This window comes from Equus caballus, chromosome 17 (assembly GCF_041296265.1).
Source record: "Equus caballus isolate H_3958 breed thoroughbred chromosome 17, TB-T2T, whole genome shotgun sequence".
Taxonomy (NCBI): Eukaryota; Metazoa; Chordata; class Mammalia; order Perissodactyla; family Equidae; genus Equus; species Equus caballus.
Window position 1 is genome coordinate 85,571,271 of NC_091700.1, and position 16,026 is coordinate 85,587,296.

The 16,026-nt window shown below is 42.0% G+C and overlaps 1 protein-coding gene across 1 annotated transcript in view; it reads right to left on the bottom strand.

Moving 5' to 3' along the window:
- The window catches only part of ABCC4 (ATP binding cassette subfamily C member 4), a 242,356-nt gene that overhangs the window by 158,727 nt on the left and 67,603 nt on the right, over window positions 1-16,026 (bottom strand). Inside the window, exons 5-6 of the mRNA XM_023621723.2 lie at window positions 2,516-2,605; window positions 1,148-1,311 (exon numbers count right to left, since the gene is read on the bottom strand). Of these exons, the coding sequence (XP_023477491.1) occupies window positions 1,148-1,311; window positions 2,516-2,605 (254 nt within the window). The remainder of the gene's footprint in view (window positions 1-1,147; window positions 1,312-2,515; window positions 2,606-16,026) is intronic.

Here is a 16,026-nt window from a genome sequence, read left to right on the forward strand (position 1 = left end):
CTGGAAAAGAGATGGATGCAAGCTGTCACTCAAGGAGGTCATGGCTGGGTAGGGAAGGCAGAAAAGCACCCGAATCTAACAAGAATACCGTTGGCCATGGTATAATAAAACAGGAATAAACTGCAAGGGAGCAGAAAAGAAAGGGCTGTTAACTCTACTAGGAAAGAGGGAGCAAGAAAAGTTTCAGGGTTCTGGCAGCCTTAGAATGGGCCTTGAAGGATAAGGAACATTTCTCCATGGCAAAGAGGGGAAAGGAAATTCCAAGGAGAGAAGACACCACACTAAAGGCACAAAAAAAACCTCAGTGTACATCTAAGAGCACAACCTCTCCATCCTCCTGACGACCTTGACAATGACCCACTTTCAACCCTCTGCACCTGCTTGAGGTCAATTCACTTCATCACCAGCCACTTTTCTACCACACGTGCTGCCAGGACTGTGGGACTTTATCAGACACAATTATGATCAACTTCGCCCTCAGGGAGTTTATAAACTTAACGGAAACATTGAATTAAAAACAAGACACACACATACACACCTGAAAATCAAAACAAATCATAAAAATCAAAACAAAAATACACGCAGCTAGAATTGGGCCTCAAAGATATGTAAATGTATTATTACTTAAGACATTACAACATTAAGAATTTACAACATACGTAAATTCTGCTTAAGGACACTCTAGTTACTGAGGGATGGTGCCTGAAAAGTTAGCTGGGAGGAGCCAGTAAACGTCTCCACCTTTCCCCCTTTCAAGATCAGCCTTCAGCTTGCGGCTGGAGCCTCCACTGGCTAAGCCTGAAGGGTCAACGACACACGAAAAGTGTTCTGTTTTTGAACAAAACCACTGGGCAGACTGTGGATGTTACCAAATACACATTACCTTTTTTTTTGGAGGAAGATTAGCCCTGAGCTAACATCTGCCACCAATCCTCCTCTTTTTTGCTGAGGAAGATTGGTCCTGAGCTAACAACTGTGCCCATCTTCCTCTACTTTATATGTGGGATGCTGTCACAGCATGGCTTCCCAAGCGGTGTGTAAGTCTGCGCCCAGGATCCAAACCTGTGAACCCCAGGCCACGAACTTAACCACTATACCCTGGGCCGGCCCCCACATTACCTATTTTTTAAACCAGTGTTTCTCTTACCGGAAATACGAGAACAACTTCCCAAAGCAGCTTTGCAAAGGCAGAAGAATGACGAGAACTGCCATCCCGGCAAGACATGAAATTCCTATTTCCATCCAGAGCAGGCCAGTTACTGCGATAGCCTGCAGTGGCCCTGCCCACAGAAAGTGCAAGAATATTGTCACCTTAAAAGAAAAAGACAGAGTGTTCTTAGGACTATATAAAAACAAAACCAGTAAGAACACAGTATAGAAACAGTCGTCTCTGAAAGAACAGGCAGGAAACTAAACAGAAACGATCACAATGGGCTTTAAACCTGTTCAAGCAGACACCCAAGCATTCACCATTCCTGGGTACCCTAGGGCAGGGTTCCAGCTCCTCCAGGGAGAACTCAACCAGCAGGGCTGGAAGGAAGATCTCCATTTTGTCTATCCCACAGATGAGCTCAGGACTCCCCTAAACTCTCTCTGCCACAAAATTCAGCCTCATCTTCCCTGTGGCTCCCCAGGAAAGCCTGTATGATGATACCTGCCCACATTCTCCAGTCTCTCCCACTGAATTCTAATTCCTACTGGACAATGGCTGTAATTAATACAGGGAAGGGACTGTGGTGAAATGGAAATGGCCAGATCTCCCTCAAGGCAGGACTTGTTCCTGTGTACAGAGGACATAACTACTTGTGTATTTATCTCCCTGTCAGGCTGCCCTTTCTCCAGGGCAGAAATCAAGTCTTATGCATCCCTGAAAACGAGTAGGGGCCTCAGTTCATGTTTGATGAATGAATAATTGAAAGAGAAGTAGTCTAGTGCAATACAGATCTGACCAGCAGTTACAATGCCCTGGATAATGCAATACATTCATAAGGTAAGTGTAAAAGAAAAAAGAAAAAGTGTGGTAGGATAGAGGAGAACAGGTTATTTCTGGCTAGGGATCACCCATTTGGCATTATTTATCAAAGGCTTCCTATGAGGCAGGCACTGTACAGGGCACAGGAAAAAGAACAAACCCTGCCCACCAGGAGTTCATCATCCAGAGGAGAAGAAAGACAATTCAGCCAGCAATCCCAGCACCACGTGCTAAGAAGGGCCTCTCCAGGAGGACTACTACGTGCATTGAACTAAGTCAGGCAAGCACACTGCTGTCTGCCCATTTGTTACTGAAGCATGTCATAGGCAACATTAGAAAAACCTAACGCTAGTTTACAAGACGACACGTATTACTACCTCTAAGTTGCACACAGAAGAAATGAGAGTTGGATAAAAAGTACCCTTGGTCATATGTCCTCAACAGAAATCCTGGCCTAGGACAAAAACCATCACGGAACATTCCAGTAAGTTAAACTACACAAGAAAGGCAGGAAATGAAAATGGATCCCTCAGTGCAGCTTACCTGGTCAAACTTGTTCACATCGTTGGACAGCAGGTTGACTATCTGGCCTGTGGTGGTCTTCCCCATGGCCACGTTACTAAGGCGAAGTGCCTGGAATAAGAGAGGGAAATAGAGAATTGGATGCCTGCGGTGGTCAGTCACCCTTAGACACAGCAAAACACAGAGCTTCTGCACCAGGTCTGGTGTGGCATGAAGACGAGCAGGAGGACCCACAATGGCAGGGCTCTGGGGACCCACATTTAGGCTTCAGCTCCTCAATGTGGTGGCCACTGTGCCCCACAAAGAATAGCAGAGGGAGGAGCAAAATCCCCACCCATTTTTTGATGAATTTAGGCATGCCCAAAGTTATCAAAGGATCTAAGTTGATCCTTTTAGGAGCCAACTAAAGTAATTTTGAGGCAAATCAGGTGAGAATGAAGAGGCTGCCTAAGGAAAGAAATTACAGAACTTGGACTGTAAATCTGGAATCAGTCATTAATTCTGTGTGTGGCACCATTTAAACACTCTGGGCCTTATTTTCCTCGTTCTGTGAATGGAAATAACCCCTCACTCCACCTAGATCATAAGGTTCCTGCGAGAGTGAAATGGCAAATATTTGTTATCTATTAGGTGTAGGACACCAGGTCTTCAGGAGATACGATGACTGAGGACTCGTGTCTTCCTGTCTTTGGAGATGGGACAGATATGTACAAACACCTGTAATCCCAGCATAAATTGGACAGGAGGACGCTACTGGCATGGAGAACTGGGAAAGGTTCAACTGAGTGAGACTGTGGGGAGACCTCGGACGATGAAGAGAAGAAACTACATGGAGAGAAGGATGGGCACACTGGGTAAAAAGAACAGTGCACAGAGAAGTCAGGGAATGGAAAACGTGGAGGCAGCTGAGTAAAGAATACCCAAAATCTGGCTAAAAAGGTGGACTGGAAAACAGTTAAAGAGTTTGGAAGGCAACCCGGAATAGTGAATGCTTGTACATAAGAGCAAGAAACTCAACTTTAGGAAGATTAAACTGTAGAAGTGATGGGCCAGAAGATTCTTAGAAGAAGGGAGAATTAGGGGTCACTGAAACAGTCCACGTAAGAGGTAACCAGACTGTGCACAGGGCTGTGTGAATGGAAAGGAAGGACCAGATGTACAAGAAAATACTTTGAAAGTAAAAAATGCTATACAAATGCAAGTGAGTCAATCACAAAATATACACACAGATCCCCTAAAAAAGGAAGAAAGAAACGCCCATACAGGAAACAAACAGATCTTATTGTGCCTTAATTATGAAAACTATCTTGAAAATATTTTTAAAGCCAATTTTACATACAAATACACATTAATCCCTCATGCAGAAAATGCATTATGGAGTAGATATATGATACCTAATTTTAACAAATAAATTAAGGCAGAATGGCACTCTAAACTGAAGATTTTCAAAAAATCTCAAGACAACTGCCTCCAACTGGAATTATCATTTACAGACTACCACCACTGCTGACAATGAGAAGGACAGGGTAGGATGGCGCAGAGGACAATCTGTGCAGAAGACAAAGTTCCTCTGGGAGCACCATTAGGACTACTGGTCATTCAGCTACCTCTATGACCAGGTATAGTGATGGATTAGAAGGCTGGGCTCTGGAAACTCAGACACTTGGGTATTAACATAAGTTAACAATAATTCTGCAGCCAACACAGAAATAAAGGATCTGTCCAAAGAAAATCAGTCATACTCCATAAAGGAGTAAAAAAACTGTGAAGTTTCATTAATATTATTAATGAGGAAGACACAGCTTGCAGGCAAACCGCCAGACTTCTGCTCCCAACCATGAAAGAATAATTGGTCCTGGACTTGCCCCCTATTGTGAAACTACAAAACTGGACACAATCTGTGTAGCAGCTGTTCTCAGGCACTGCACACAGGCAGCACAGGACTGTGAGCCTTGAGAGAAGGGAAATACAAGAACAAGCCCAGTGACTGGCCTGGCTTTCTGCCTGGGGGCATTTTCTGCCCAGGCAACACTGCAGTTTCCCGCCAAGGAGGATGAGATGGATGTGCCAAGTTGCAGAAACACCTGAAATTTGTGGGCCAGAGGAGCAGAGGGTAGGCCCCAGAAAGTTTTTGGGGGGATTTACCGTGAGTACTTTGCCAGGGCTTCACTGTACATGGGCAGTGGGGCTGAGTGCTGAAGGGAGACTCCAGAGGTCACGCAGTGCTAGAAGACCCTGGAGCATCTGCCCAACTAGAAGAAAGACATCTTTCTAAGTGCCTTAGACATTCAACTTACATACAAGGAGGGCCATGCCTTAGTAACAGAGATCACACTCCAGAGAAAGAGCCATGCACTTAGACTAAGTTCAAAGTGGAAATATCTGCCCTAGGTGGATAGGTAAGTAGGTAGGGAAATAGATAAACAGACAGATAAGTAGAAAGAATGAACCAATCTTGACAGGACCAATCTGCCAGGAATTGCTTACCAGAACAAAACTCAATACCCTTTAAGCCAGACTCCCTATCATGTTATCCCTCATAATGTCCAACACAGTAAACAATTAGTAGACATGCAAAGCAAGAAAATGTGACCCATGGGCCTGGCCCCGTGGCTAAGTGGTTGGGTTCGCAGGCTCTGCTTCAGCAGTCCAGGGTTTTGTGAGCTCGAATCCTGGGCGTGGACATGGCACCGCTCATCAAGCTGCACTGAGGTGGCATCCCACATACCACAACTAGAAAGACCCACAACTAAGAATATACAACTATATACTGGGGGGCTTTGGGGAGAAGAAGGAAAAAAATAAAATCTTTAAAAAAAAGAAAAAGAAAAAGTGACCCATAATCAAGGACAAAAAACACAGGCAATAGAAATAGATCCTGAGATGACCCAGATTTTGGAATTAGTAGACAAGAACTATAAAACAACTATTATAAATATATTCGAGTACTTAGGAAAACATAGTTATAATAAGTGAATGGATGAGTACTTTCAGGAGAGAGATGGACACTATCAAAAAGAAGCAAATGGAAATTCTAGAACTAAAAAATACAACACAAACAATTCCCTAGGGGGGCCAGCCCTGTGGCACAGTGGCTAAGTGCACACTTAGCCCAGGGTTCTCAGCAGACCAGGGTTTGCCATTTAGGATCCCGGGTGCAGACATGGCACTGCTTGGCAAAAGCCATGTTGTGGTAGGCGTCCCACAAATAAAGTAGAGGAAGACAGGCATGGATGCTAGCTCAGAGCCAGTCTTCCTCAGCAAAAAGAGGAGGAGTGGCAGTAGTTAGCTCAGAGTTAATCTTCCCCAAAAAAAAAAAACCCTAGATAACTTTAATAGCAGATAATTTCTACTGATCAGTCACCAGATTCATTAACCCTTTCTTCTACAGTTTACAATCTGAAGAACAAACAGGAAAAAAAGAGAAAGATTGAAGGAAAAAAACAAAAAAACTAAACCTGAAGGTTCAGTGGGACAATATCGGGCAATTGGAGTGCTGGAAGACAACAATGAAATAGGGAAGAAAAAAATTTATGTAATTTAAATAATGGCTGAAATTTTTCCAAGTTTGATAGAAAGTATTAATTTACATACCTAAGAATCTTAGCAAACCCAAGAAGGATCAAAACAAAGAGACCTATGCCTAGGCATATCAGTCAAACTGCTGAAAACCAAAAAGTAAGAAAAAGGCTCGAAAAGAGTCATAGAAAAACCCATTATATGCAAAGTAACAACAGTAAAACTGATGGCTAAATTATCAGAAACAAGGGAGATAAGAAGACAGTGGAACAACATCCACAAGAGTAACTGTCAACCCAGAATTGTATAACCAACAAAACAGTCCTTCAAATGATGAGGGTGAAATGAAGACATTTTCAGATAAAGACTGAGAGAATTTATCACCAACAGATCTGAACTATAAGAAATTATAAAAGATTATTCTTCAAGTTAAAGGGCAACAATACCAGATGGAAACTCAGATGTACAGAAAGAAATAAAAAGAAACTAAAATGGCAAATATGTGGGTAAACATGAAAGATTATATTTTACCTTTTCTTTAAAAGATAAGCGATTGCTTAAAGTAAACAATGGTAACACTGGATTGTGGGTATAGATATAAAATATATAATAACAACAGCACAATGGATGGGGAAGTCTAACAGAATTTTACCTCCTTTGTCCAATATTACAATAAACAAGGTAACAGAATTTTACTACCCTTCTCTAATAATACACTAAAAAGACTATAACAGGGGCCGGCCCCATGGCCAAGTGGTTAAACTTTCTTGTGCTCTGCTTTTACAGTCTGGGTTTACAGGTTTGGATCTCAGGCGTGGACCTACTCCACTCATCAGCCATGCTGTGGAGGCATCACAAAACAGAGGAAGACTGGTACAGATGTTAGATCAGGGCTAATCATCCTCAAGCAAAAAAAAAGAGGAAGATTGGCAACGGATGTTAGCTCTGGGCGAAATCTGGGCGAATTATCCAAAAATAATAATAAAAAAAAAATTTTAAAGACTGTAATAAACTAAGATGCCTATTTTAGTCCCTAAAGCAACACTAAAAATACAGAAAGAGATACTGCCAAAAAGCCAATTGAGGAATCAAAATAGAATACTAAAAATATCTAATTGACCCAAAAGAAGTCAGGAATGGAGAAAAGAAAAACAGACAAACAGAAAGAAACTAGCAAGCTGAAAGGCTTAAACCCAATCACATCAATATTTACACTAAACGTAAATAGAATAACATTCCGGCTAAAAGCCAGAGACTGGACTACAGTCACACTGGATTAACAAAAGAAGGACCTAGCTTGCTGTATATGTGAGATGCACTTTAAATACTAATGGTTGAAAGTAAAAGGATGGAAAACAATATGCCATGCAAACAGGAGGCCCAAGAAACCTGGTATGGCTATATTAATATCAGACACTGCAGACAGTGAGACAAGGAATATTACCAGAGATTAAGAGAGACATTTCATAATGATAAGAAGGTCAACTTAACCACTCCTAAATGTGCATGGATTCATATGAGACCAAAACAGACAGAACTAAGGAGAAAGATCAGGAAACTCTACAATCATAGTAGGAGATTTCAAACATTCCTCTCCCAGTAACTGATACAAGCAGAAAAAATACATATATATCAGTAAGGAGAGACAGAAGATCTGAACTAGGAACCGTAACTGCAGGACAGTTTTCTCAAATACACATTGGAAGTTCTCCAACACAGATCATATGCTGGGGCCATAAATCTCAATAGATTTCTAAATATAAAAATGTTACACAGAATGTTCTCTGATGACAAGATAATTAAATTAGAAATCAGGAATAAGATTCTCTCTAAAAACCCCAAATATTTGGAAATTAACAACATATGGGAAATCAGAAATATTTTTAAATAAGTGATAATGAAAATACACCATATCATAATTTGTAGGATACAGCTAAAACAAGTCTTAGAGGCAATTTCTAGTTTTAAATGCTTTACATTCAAAAGAAAGAAACAGAGCTGGCTCCGTGGCCGAGTGGTTAAGTTCGTGCACTCTGCTTCGGTGGCCCAACGTTTCGCCGGTTCGGATCCTCGGCACGGACACGGCACCGCTCATCAGGCCACATTGAGGTGTTGTGCCACATGCCACAACCAGAAGGGCCCACAACTAAAATATACAACTATGTACTGGGGGGATTTGGGGAGAAAAAGCAGGAAAAAAACAAAAAAAGATTGGCAACAGATGTTAGCTCAGGTGCCAAAAAAAAAGAAAGAAAGAAAATTGATGATCTAAGATTCTACCTAAGACCAAGACCAAAGAAACAAAAACAAAACCCACAAAACCAAACCAAACCAAAAGATCACTCTGTTCACACTTTCAGAAGAGCATCTAGTGTAATCAATTATATGCCTGTTGACCTTGGGAGCTACCAGCTCAGTGAGTGCGCAGATGCTGTCATACTCATTTATGCCACCATGATCACAAAACTAACTACCATTTATTGAACACCTACTGCAAGCCCAACAACTGAATAGGACACAACCTTACAAAGTAAGAATTATTCTTATTTTGCAGATGAAAAATTAGCTGGCAGTATGACTGCCTGACAGAGAAAAGGCTCTCAGTACTTTTTTTTAATGAAGACAATTTACTGCTGTTCCTTGTTAATGTAGAAAATTAAAGTTTGGTTCTAATAAAGTGTATATGTTATAGTTAAAAATAGTTCCCCTCCAGGGTAGTGAAAAACAACATATAATCAATGCATCATTGTTCTGCTAATGTTTGGTTCTACATTTCCTTAAGTTGACATGTTATAAAAGAATACTATTTGGTCAAATTTGTTCCTTGTGAAAGCAAAACAGTTTCACCATGAGAATAATAAAAGTCAAACAAAACAAACTGGAGTCAATATTTGCACTACATATGCCAAACCCAGGGTTATTATCTTTAATAAATCAAGAGCACCGAAATATCAATCTGAATTATAAAAGCCTACCAAATAAAAGGGGAGGGGTGAGGCACACAGAAAGAACTCGCGCAGAAAATTCACTAAGGAAAACACTGATAGCTAATGAAAATTTGCAAATACTCAAATTCATTATTACTTAAAGGTAAATTAAAACAACAAAGCAGCACTATTTTTCACCTAGAAATCAGTGAAACTGCAAACATGAAAAATATAACATCCAGGGGACTGGCTCGGTGGCATAGTAGTTAAGTTCGCACGCTCCATTTTGGCGGCCCAAGGTTCACGGGTTCCGATCCTGGGTGCAGACCTACGTTCTGCTCATTGGGCCATGCTGGGACGCTGGCCCACATACAAAATAGAAGACTGGCAAGGATGTTAGCTCAGCAACAATCTTTCTCAAGCAAAAAGAGGTAGATTGGGAACAGATGTTAGCTCAGGGCCAATCTTCCTCACCAAAAAAAAAAAAAATACACACACACACACACACCCATATACACATATAACACCCAATCTTGGCAAGGGTGTGGGGACATCTCATTTCACTGGAGAGAATCTTAATAACTAACAACTCTCTGAGCAGAAATCTGGCATACCAAAAGCCTTAAAATGTATACACTCTGAGAAATTAAAGATGTCTCCAAAGGTTTAGCTTTAATAATGTTCGTTGTACTGCTGTATGTTAATACAGAAAAACTGGAAAACAATCTAAATATCTAATTATTGGTTATAATAGAATCTACATGGCCATTAAGAACAATATTGTGAACTGTGGAATGCAAACTCCATCAGAGCAGGGATCCACCTATGGTTGGTTCCTACTATGAGGGACCATGAAAATACACCTGGGCTTATAAGAGAGTTCTATAATCTAGGCCAAAACATTAATTTTGTTCAATTTTTTAGAAGCAAATGTAAGTAATATTTGTCATTCACTTGAAAAATAAACTGTTTCTCCTTTCTCAATTATTTTAATCAGCAGAAATGGAACACAAAACCCAAGTGCGGACACCTAAGTATCACCACCAAAGGAATGGGGAGAAAGGAATGTTCTTTCTGCAGAAGTGAATTTTCCAGACTGGTGAAAAGTATTATCCCTTCAAGAATCCAATCTTTATTTTAATAGAAACTCTCCCCAAAACCTTCTCTATCAGTCCTTTCAAACAGAAGATGCAAAGTATAGTTTACCATCTTCATGATGCAAGTTCCTGGTTACCAACATGACCCTTACCCAACGTCAATGACCCCCAGTGAGTGTGGACGCTCCTCCCAGTGCCCCAGATGGCCCCGCTTTTTGGGTTTTGCATACTTTATACTTGCATCCTGTCCCTTGCTGTCAAGCTACCCCTTCAAACTTTCATCAGACTATCTGACCATTACCTACTACTCTTTCTAAGCTACGATACAGCCTCCTAATATTGTAAGTAGTCAGAGAAAATAGGCTCTGAGAACCCAAAAGACTTTCAGAACAGAAAACGGGTACTTGTATCACCTATTTTGCATTTCTGGCTTACCTCCTGGTTCATGGCCCTACCCCAGAGTTGAGTTGTCAGGTAATGCAGTTTTTTCCAGGTAAACTGGGTATTCCTGCAACAGGCAACTACAACGAGTATGTTTAGCTTGAAGCAGAAAATTGCCTGCATTTTTCCAATATCATTGCCCAGAGTTGCTTAGTAATGCTGCCACATCTACTTTCATGACTGTATAACCTAAAGCCATTAGTCTCTGTTTTTGAGGGGAGGGCCCAGGACTGCCTAATAACTTCCATCCCCAAGAACATGATTGGAGGACAATGCCAAAAAGTTAGTCAGATTCCCCCAATGGTTCTGTAGAAGTAAAAAGATTCAAGGAAATGAAAAACAAAGTCCATACAAAATCAGCAACCTGTGCTCTGGAATTTGACAGCTCCACTGCTTTTTTTTGGGGGGGGGGGGGGGTGGGTGCTGATTTTCCATGGCTGGCACACAACCAAACACACCTGTACAGAAAGCTCTCTGCAAGTGTTGAAGGATTTGGCATTTACCTCCTGGAAGGATCATTAGCTTTTTTTTTTTTTTTTTTAAACTCTGTTGGCCACCTTTTACCATTATACCACTAGAGCTATGAGAGTCAAGAGTCCAGACAGACATGTACAGAGTGGGCATGAGGGCCACAGTGTGGACCCCCAAGAAGCACTGGGGTCTTGGGAGCCTGTAATATCTGCTCCGAGGTCAGGCTGAAGACTTGAACTCCTCAGGAGGAGTTTCTCCACATTCCCTGACCTCATCACTCCCTAGGGCCGTGGGTGGCCTCTCCATCACCATGGGGGCCTTCTCCATCACCCTGGAAACCCTGAGGCTCCACAGCCCCTGTAGGATGAAGACAAGCAAAGCACGGTCAGGCTCCCATCCTGGTGACCGCTACACAGAGTACCCAACAGTTTGCTAGTGACGATGCTACATGAAAAACGCTCACTTCATACTCTGGATGCCTAAAGTGTCCCCATCCTTGGGAACATTTCAGAAAATCTAATCACTGAACTAAAAACAGGTGCTTTGAAGAGTGGGGAGGTAGTGAATGTTTACTCTTTGAGGAAAATTACCACAATTTAATTAATGAAGCCTACCAATACGGATGCAAAGAATATGTAAGGCAATTTGATGGTAGTATATTCAAAGCAGTACCACATTCCCAGAGAAACACTGAAAGACCCCTCACACCCAGACCCTGCCTTGCTAATTTCCTTGTTTGAAACAGAAGGCCCACCTGACTGTTTACCAAACAAGAGAGAGTACAGAGCAATGAGCAATACATAACAGTTGTGGCAAAGGTGAGCTGGGAGGGCAACAGGAAGAAAGAAAAATAGAGAGTGTGTGAAAAGCCCCATGACAGAGAGAGAAAGGAGAGCAGGTTCACACACAAGTGCAAATATACATTTCAGGGTTAGGTGAGAGAAGATAATCACAAGGAGAATGTAAATGAACTGTGCTCCCACTAGAAGGGAGGAAAAAACAAACCTCTATCAACTTTGTTTTTAAACCTTTTTTAATCACATTTTTCTTAAAAAAAAATTATAAAAACAAAAGTGTTTATAATCAATCTCAAATACGGCATGTTTAGCCATAAAAATTTACACATGAGGCCATATGCTAAGCCTTTCATAACAATTCTAACTATGTTTTCTATTAAGAAGTTTACCATTATTTTGCTTATCATGTGCCTTCTTCCAGACCAAAAGAAGACAAGAGGGAAGTAATATGCCCACTACATACTCAACCATTGTACATAATTCTACTGAGAATTCATCAAAATGAGGATATTTTACAAATGGGATTTTCCTTTTTTCCTAATGGTTTATATTTATCAAAGTATTGGACTTGAGGAGGATGGATATGCAGCAAACCTAACGTAACCGGGCACACTTCTGTAATATTGCAAAACTAGCTGCATGACTCGTTGCCTTTTAAACATCATCTTTGAAGCTTTTGGAAAATGAAGAAATCCATGCGGCAGAAAGAAAAAAAATGACAAAAGAAGATGCCGTCTAAATTATGATTTATTCACAATACACAGTTTTAGAACCAAACTTACCAAACCAGCGCTGCCTTAATTTCTATCACCAGTCTATACAAAGGAATTAGGAGAAAAGTGCACAGAGCAATGAGGAAAACTACATCACACGCATCAGATTCCATTTTTCTAAATCCCACATGCTCCTTCTCCCTGGGGGCAGGGTACCAAATAGCAGCTGAGTGCCAACAGCTGTTATGACGCAGAGATAGTGAACAAAGAAAATGACCCAGCTGGTTCAGCTAATGGGTCCCAGAGGGAGCAGAAAGAAGGAGACGAGGACTTCAAAACATACCCAGGACAGAGCTGCTGCTCAGCACGGGGAGCCAGAGAGGTGTGGAATCCTCTCTGAAACGCTTTCCTTTTCCTCCACAACTAACAAAGTTCACCAACAGAGTTGAGGATCACGGGGAATGGGAATTTTTTCAATGGATACTAAGTAATTGTATGACCTATACCTATTTAAAACTTAAATTAACCTTGAGAACATTATGCTAAATGACCAGAGAAACAAAGTCAAATCCTGTATGATTCCATTTACATGTGATACCTAGGACAGACAAATTCACAGAGACAAAAGGTAGAATGGAGGGTACCACGGGCCGGGGGAGGGGGAACCGGCAGTTGCAGTTTAATAAGCACAGAGTTTCAGTGTTACATGATGAAAAGAGTTCTGGAGGTGGATGGTGGTGACGGTTGCACAACAACATGAGTGTACCTTTTTTCCCCCAAAGATTGGCACCTGAGCTAACAACTGTGGCCAATCTTTTTTTTCCTGCTTTATCTCTCAAACTGCCCCCGGTAGACAGTTGTATATCTTAGTTGCAGGTCCTTCTAGTTGTGGCATGTGGGACACCGCCTCAACGTGGCCTGATGAGCTGTGCCATGTCTGCGCCCAGGATCTGAACCAGCAAAACCCTGAGCCACCCCAGTGGAGCGTGCGAACTTAACCACTCAGCCACGGGGCCGGCCCCAACATGAGTGTACTTAATGCCTCTGAATTGTAAACTCAAAAATGCTAGAAGAGCCGGCCTGGTGGTGCTTAAGCGCACAAGTTCCACTTCTCAGAGGCCTGGGGTTCACCGGTTGGGATCGAGGGTGCAGACATGGCACCGCTTGGCAAAAGCCATGCTGTGGTAGGTGTCCCACGTATAAAGTAGAGGAAGATGGGCATGGATGTTAGCTCAGGGCCAGTCTTCCTCAGCAAAAAAGAGGAGGACTGACAGTAGTTAGCTCAGGGCTAATCTTCCTCAAAAAAAAAAAAAAATGCTAGATGCTCAACCTTATGTGTATTTTATCACAATTAAAAATTTAAAATTTTTTAATTTAAAAAACAGATAGCTTTAAAGACTTGAAAGAAAATAACCACCAACCAAAAATTCTAAATCTAGAGATCTTAAAAGAACGAAGAAATAAAAATACTTTCAAACAAAATTTTTTTAATTAATTAGTAACTTAAAAAATAAATATCAGTCATGATTTCTGCATTAATCCAAGGAAAGGAATGCAGGTATTCACGCCCCCCTCTCACTTTCCGAGGAGGCACCGCATCCACCTTGGCCCCTGCCCCTAACTGCTGACAGGGCTCTAGGACAGTGCTCCTGCAACTGTCCCCATGACAGGAATCTGTGATCCCTGACAGATTAAATATACAGATTAGCAGCCCTTTTCCTTAGAAATTCCAAGGAAGTAGGTCTGGCATTAGACCAGGGTTCTGGGTTTTTATTAAGCACGAAGGTGACTCATGACAGAATTTGGCAAACCTCAGCCTAGCACGCACGCTCACCCTTCCACCTGTTGGGCAACAAAGTTGAACAGGTACGTCCTACAGCTCAGAGTACCGCGCCCTGTATGTACACACAGCGCCCCCGGCTGCAAAGCTCGTAAAGAGCCAGCTAGCAGAAGTGAAGAGACTGCTGCTCTGACAGACCAGTGAGCAACTGATAGCGGACTAGCCCCTGCGTCTACCTCCGCCATCTGCAACCGTACAGCTGGGCAAAATTATGTTTTCAAGCATCAGATAACAGGCAGTGCAAGGCTGCCCCCTGAGAGAAGGGATGCCTGGGAGGTGAATGCCACCATCACTCTGGCTCTCAGCCAGGAGACCATTTTTGAATCATGGCTGAGAGCTGAAGTCCAAAAAACACAGCACCCCCACTGAGCTAAGAAGGCAGGAGTCAGTGTTGGAGTAGCCGAAGCAGCTGGCATCTCCACGGCCAGGCACTAGACAGTCAACAGGGGCACAGAAAGGAATGATGTCCAGTCTTAGGGAGTGGTGGGGAGAGGGTACAGCTGCAAGCCCTTGGCTGAGGAGCGGCTGCAAAGGCCCAGGCCAAGACTGCCCAAGGCTGACCAGAGGGCTGGTGCCATCCACCAGAACACAGACCCCGAAGGGCAAGCAGAGCTGGGGCACTGGAGTTCTTGCCCAGCCTGAGTGGAGAAACCTTATTAATGTATCACTAACAAGTCTGGTATAAGCTGAGACACCAGAAAGATCAGGCCTTAAAGACCACTCTCTAGAACAGTGATTCTCAACTGGGGAGATTGCATCACCCCACCCCAGGGGACATTTGCTAACATCTGGAGACGTTACTGGTTGTTAGACCTAGACAAGTGCTACTGGAATCTAGTGGGTAGAGTCCACAGATGCTGTTCAACATCCTACAGTGCACAGGGCCGCCCACCCCCACATTCTCCACCCCCTCCACACACATCAAAGAATTAGACAGCCCTCAACAGTGCTGGGGATTGAGAAACCCTCCTCTGAAACAGACTTACTCCAGACTTGTCCTAGAAAAGACTAACACCAAGGCCTAATAAGACCCACAAAGGACACAGGACTTGAAGGGTGAGTCTCACCAAGTTAGAGAAGTTTGAGAAAAACATCTTAGGCTTTCTGAAGATTTAACATAACAAAGCAAAGTTCAAAGTGATCAGCCAGTAAAATTAAGCTGTCTCTTGGTACAAAATTCAACAATCTTCAGAAGATCAGAAGGCAGACCTCCAGTGTAGCATTCATAGTGTCCAAGAAACAATTTAAAAGTCCTAGACAGGAAAAGCAACAGGAAAATGTAGCCCATAGCAGGAAAGAAAGGAGTCATTACAATAAAAAGCAAACCCACCAAAATAAAGAATAAGAATAAAAACCCCAAGCTGACTCAAGTGTTAGGTTTTAAAAGATATAAAGAAACTAATACATATGTTCAAAGAGTTAAAGGGAAATATGTTCACCAATTAACGGGAAATATAAGTAAACAGAGATTCTCAGTAGAAAAATGCAAACTGTAAAAAAAAAAAAAAAAAAAAAGGGCCAAATGAACATTGTAGAACTGAAAAGTACAATCTGAAGTGAAAAAGCTCACTGGGCTTATAGCAGTTTGAAGATGAGAAAAGAAAGAGTTAGGTTAATCAATAGATACTATCCAACCTAAGGAACAGAGAGAAAAGACTGAATAAGGAGAAAAAGATCGAGGGACCTGTAAGACAATTTCAAAAGGTCTAACATACATGTCAGGGGAG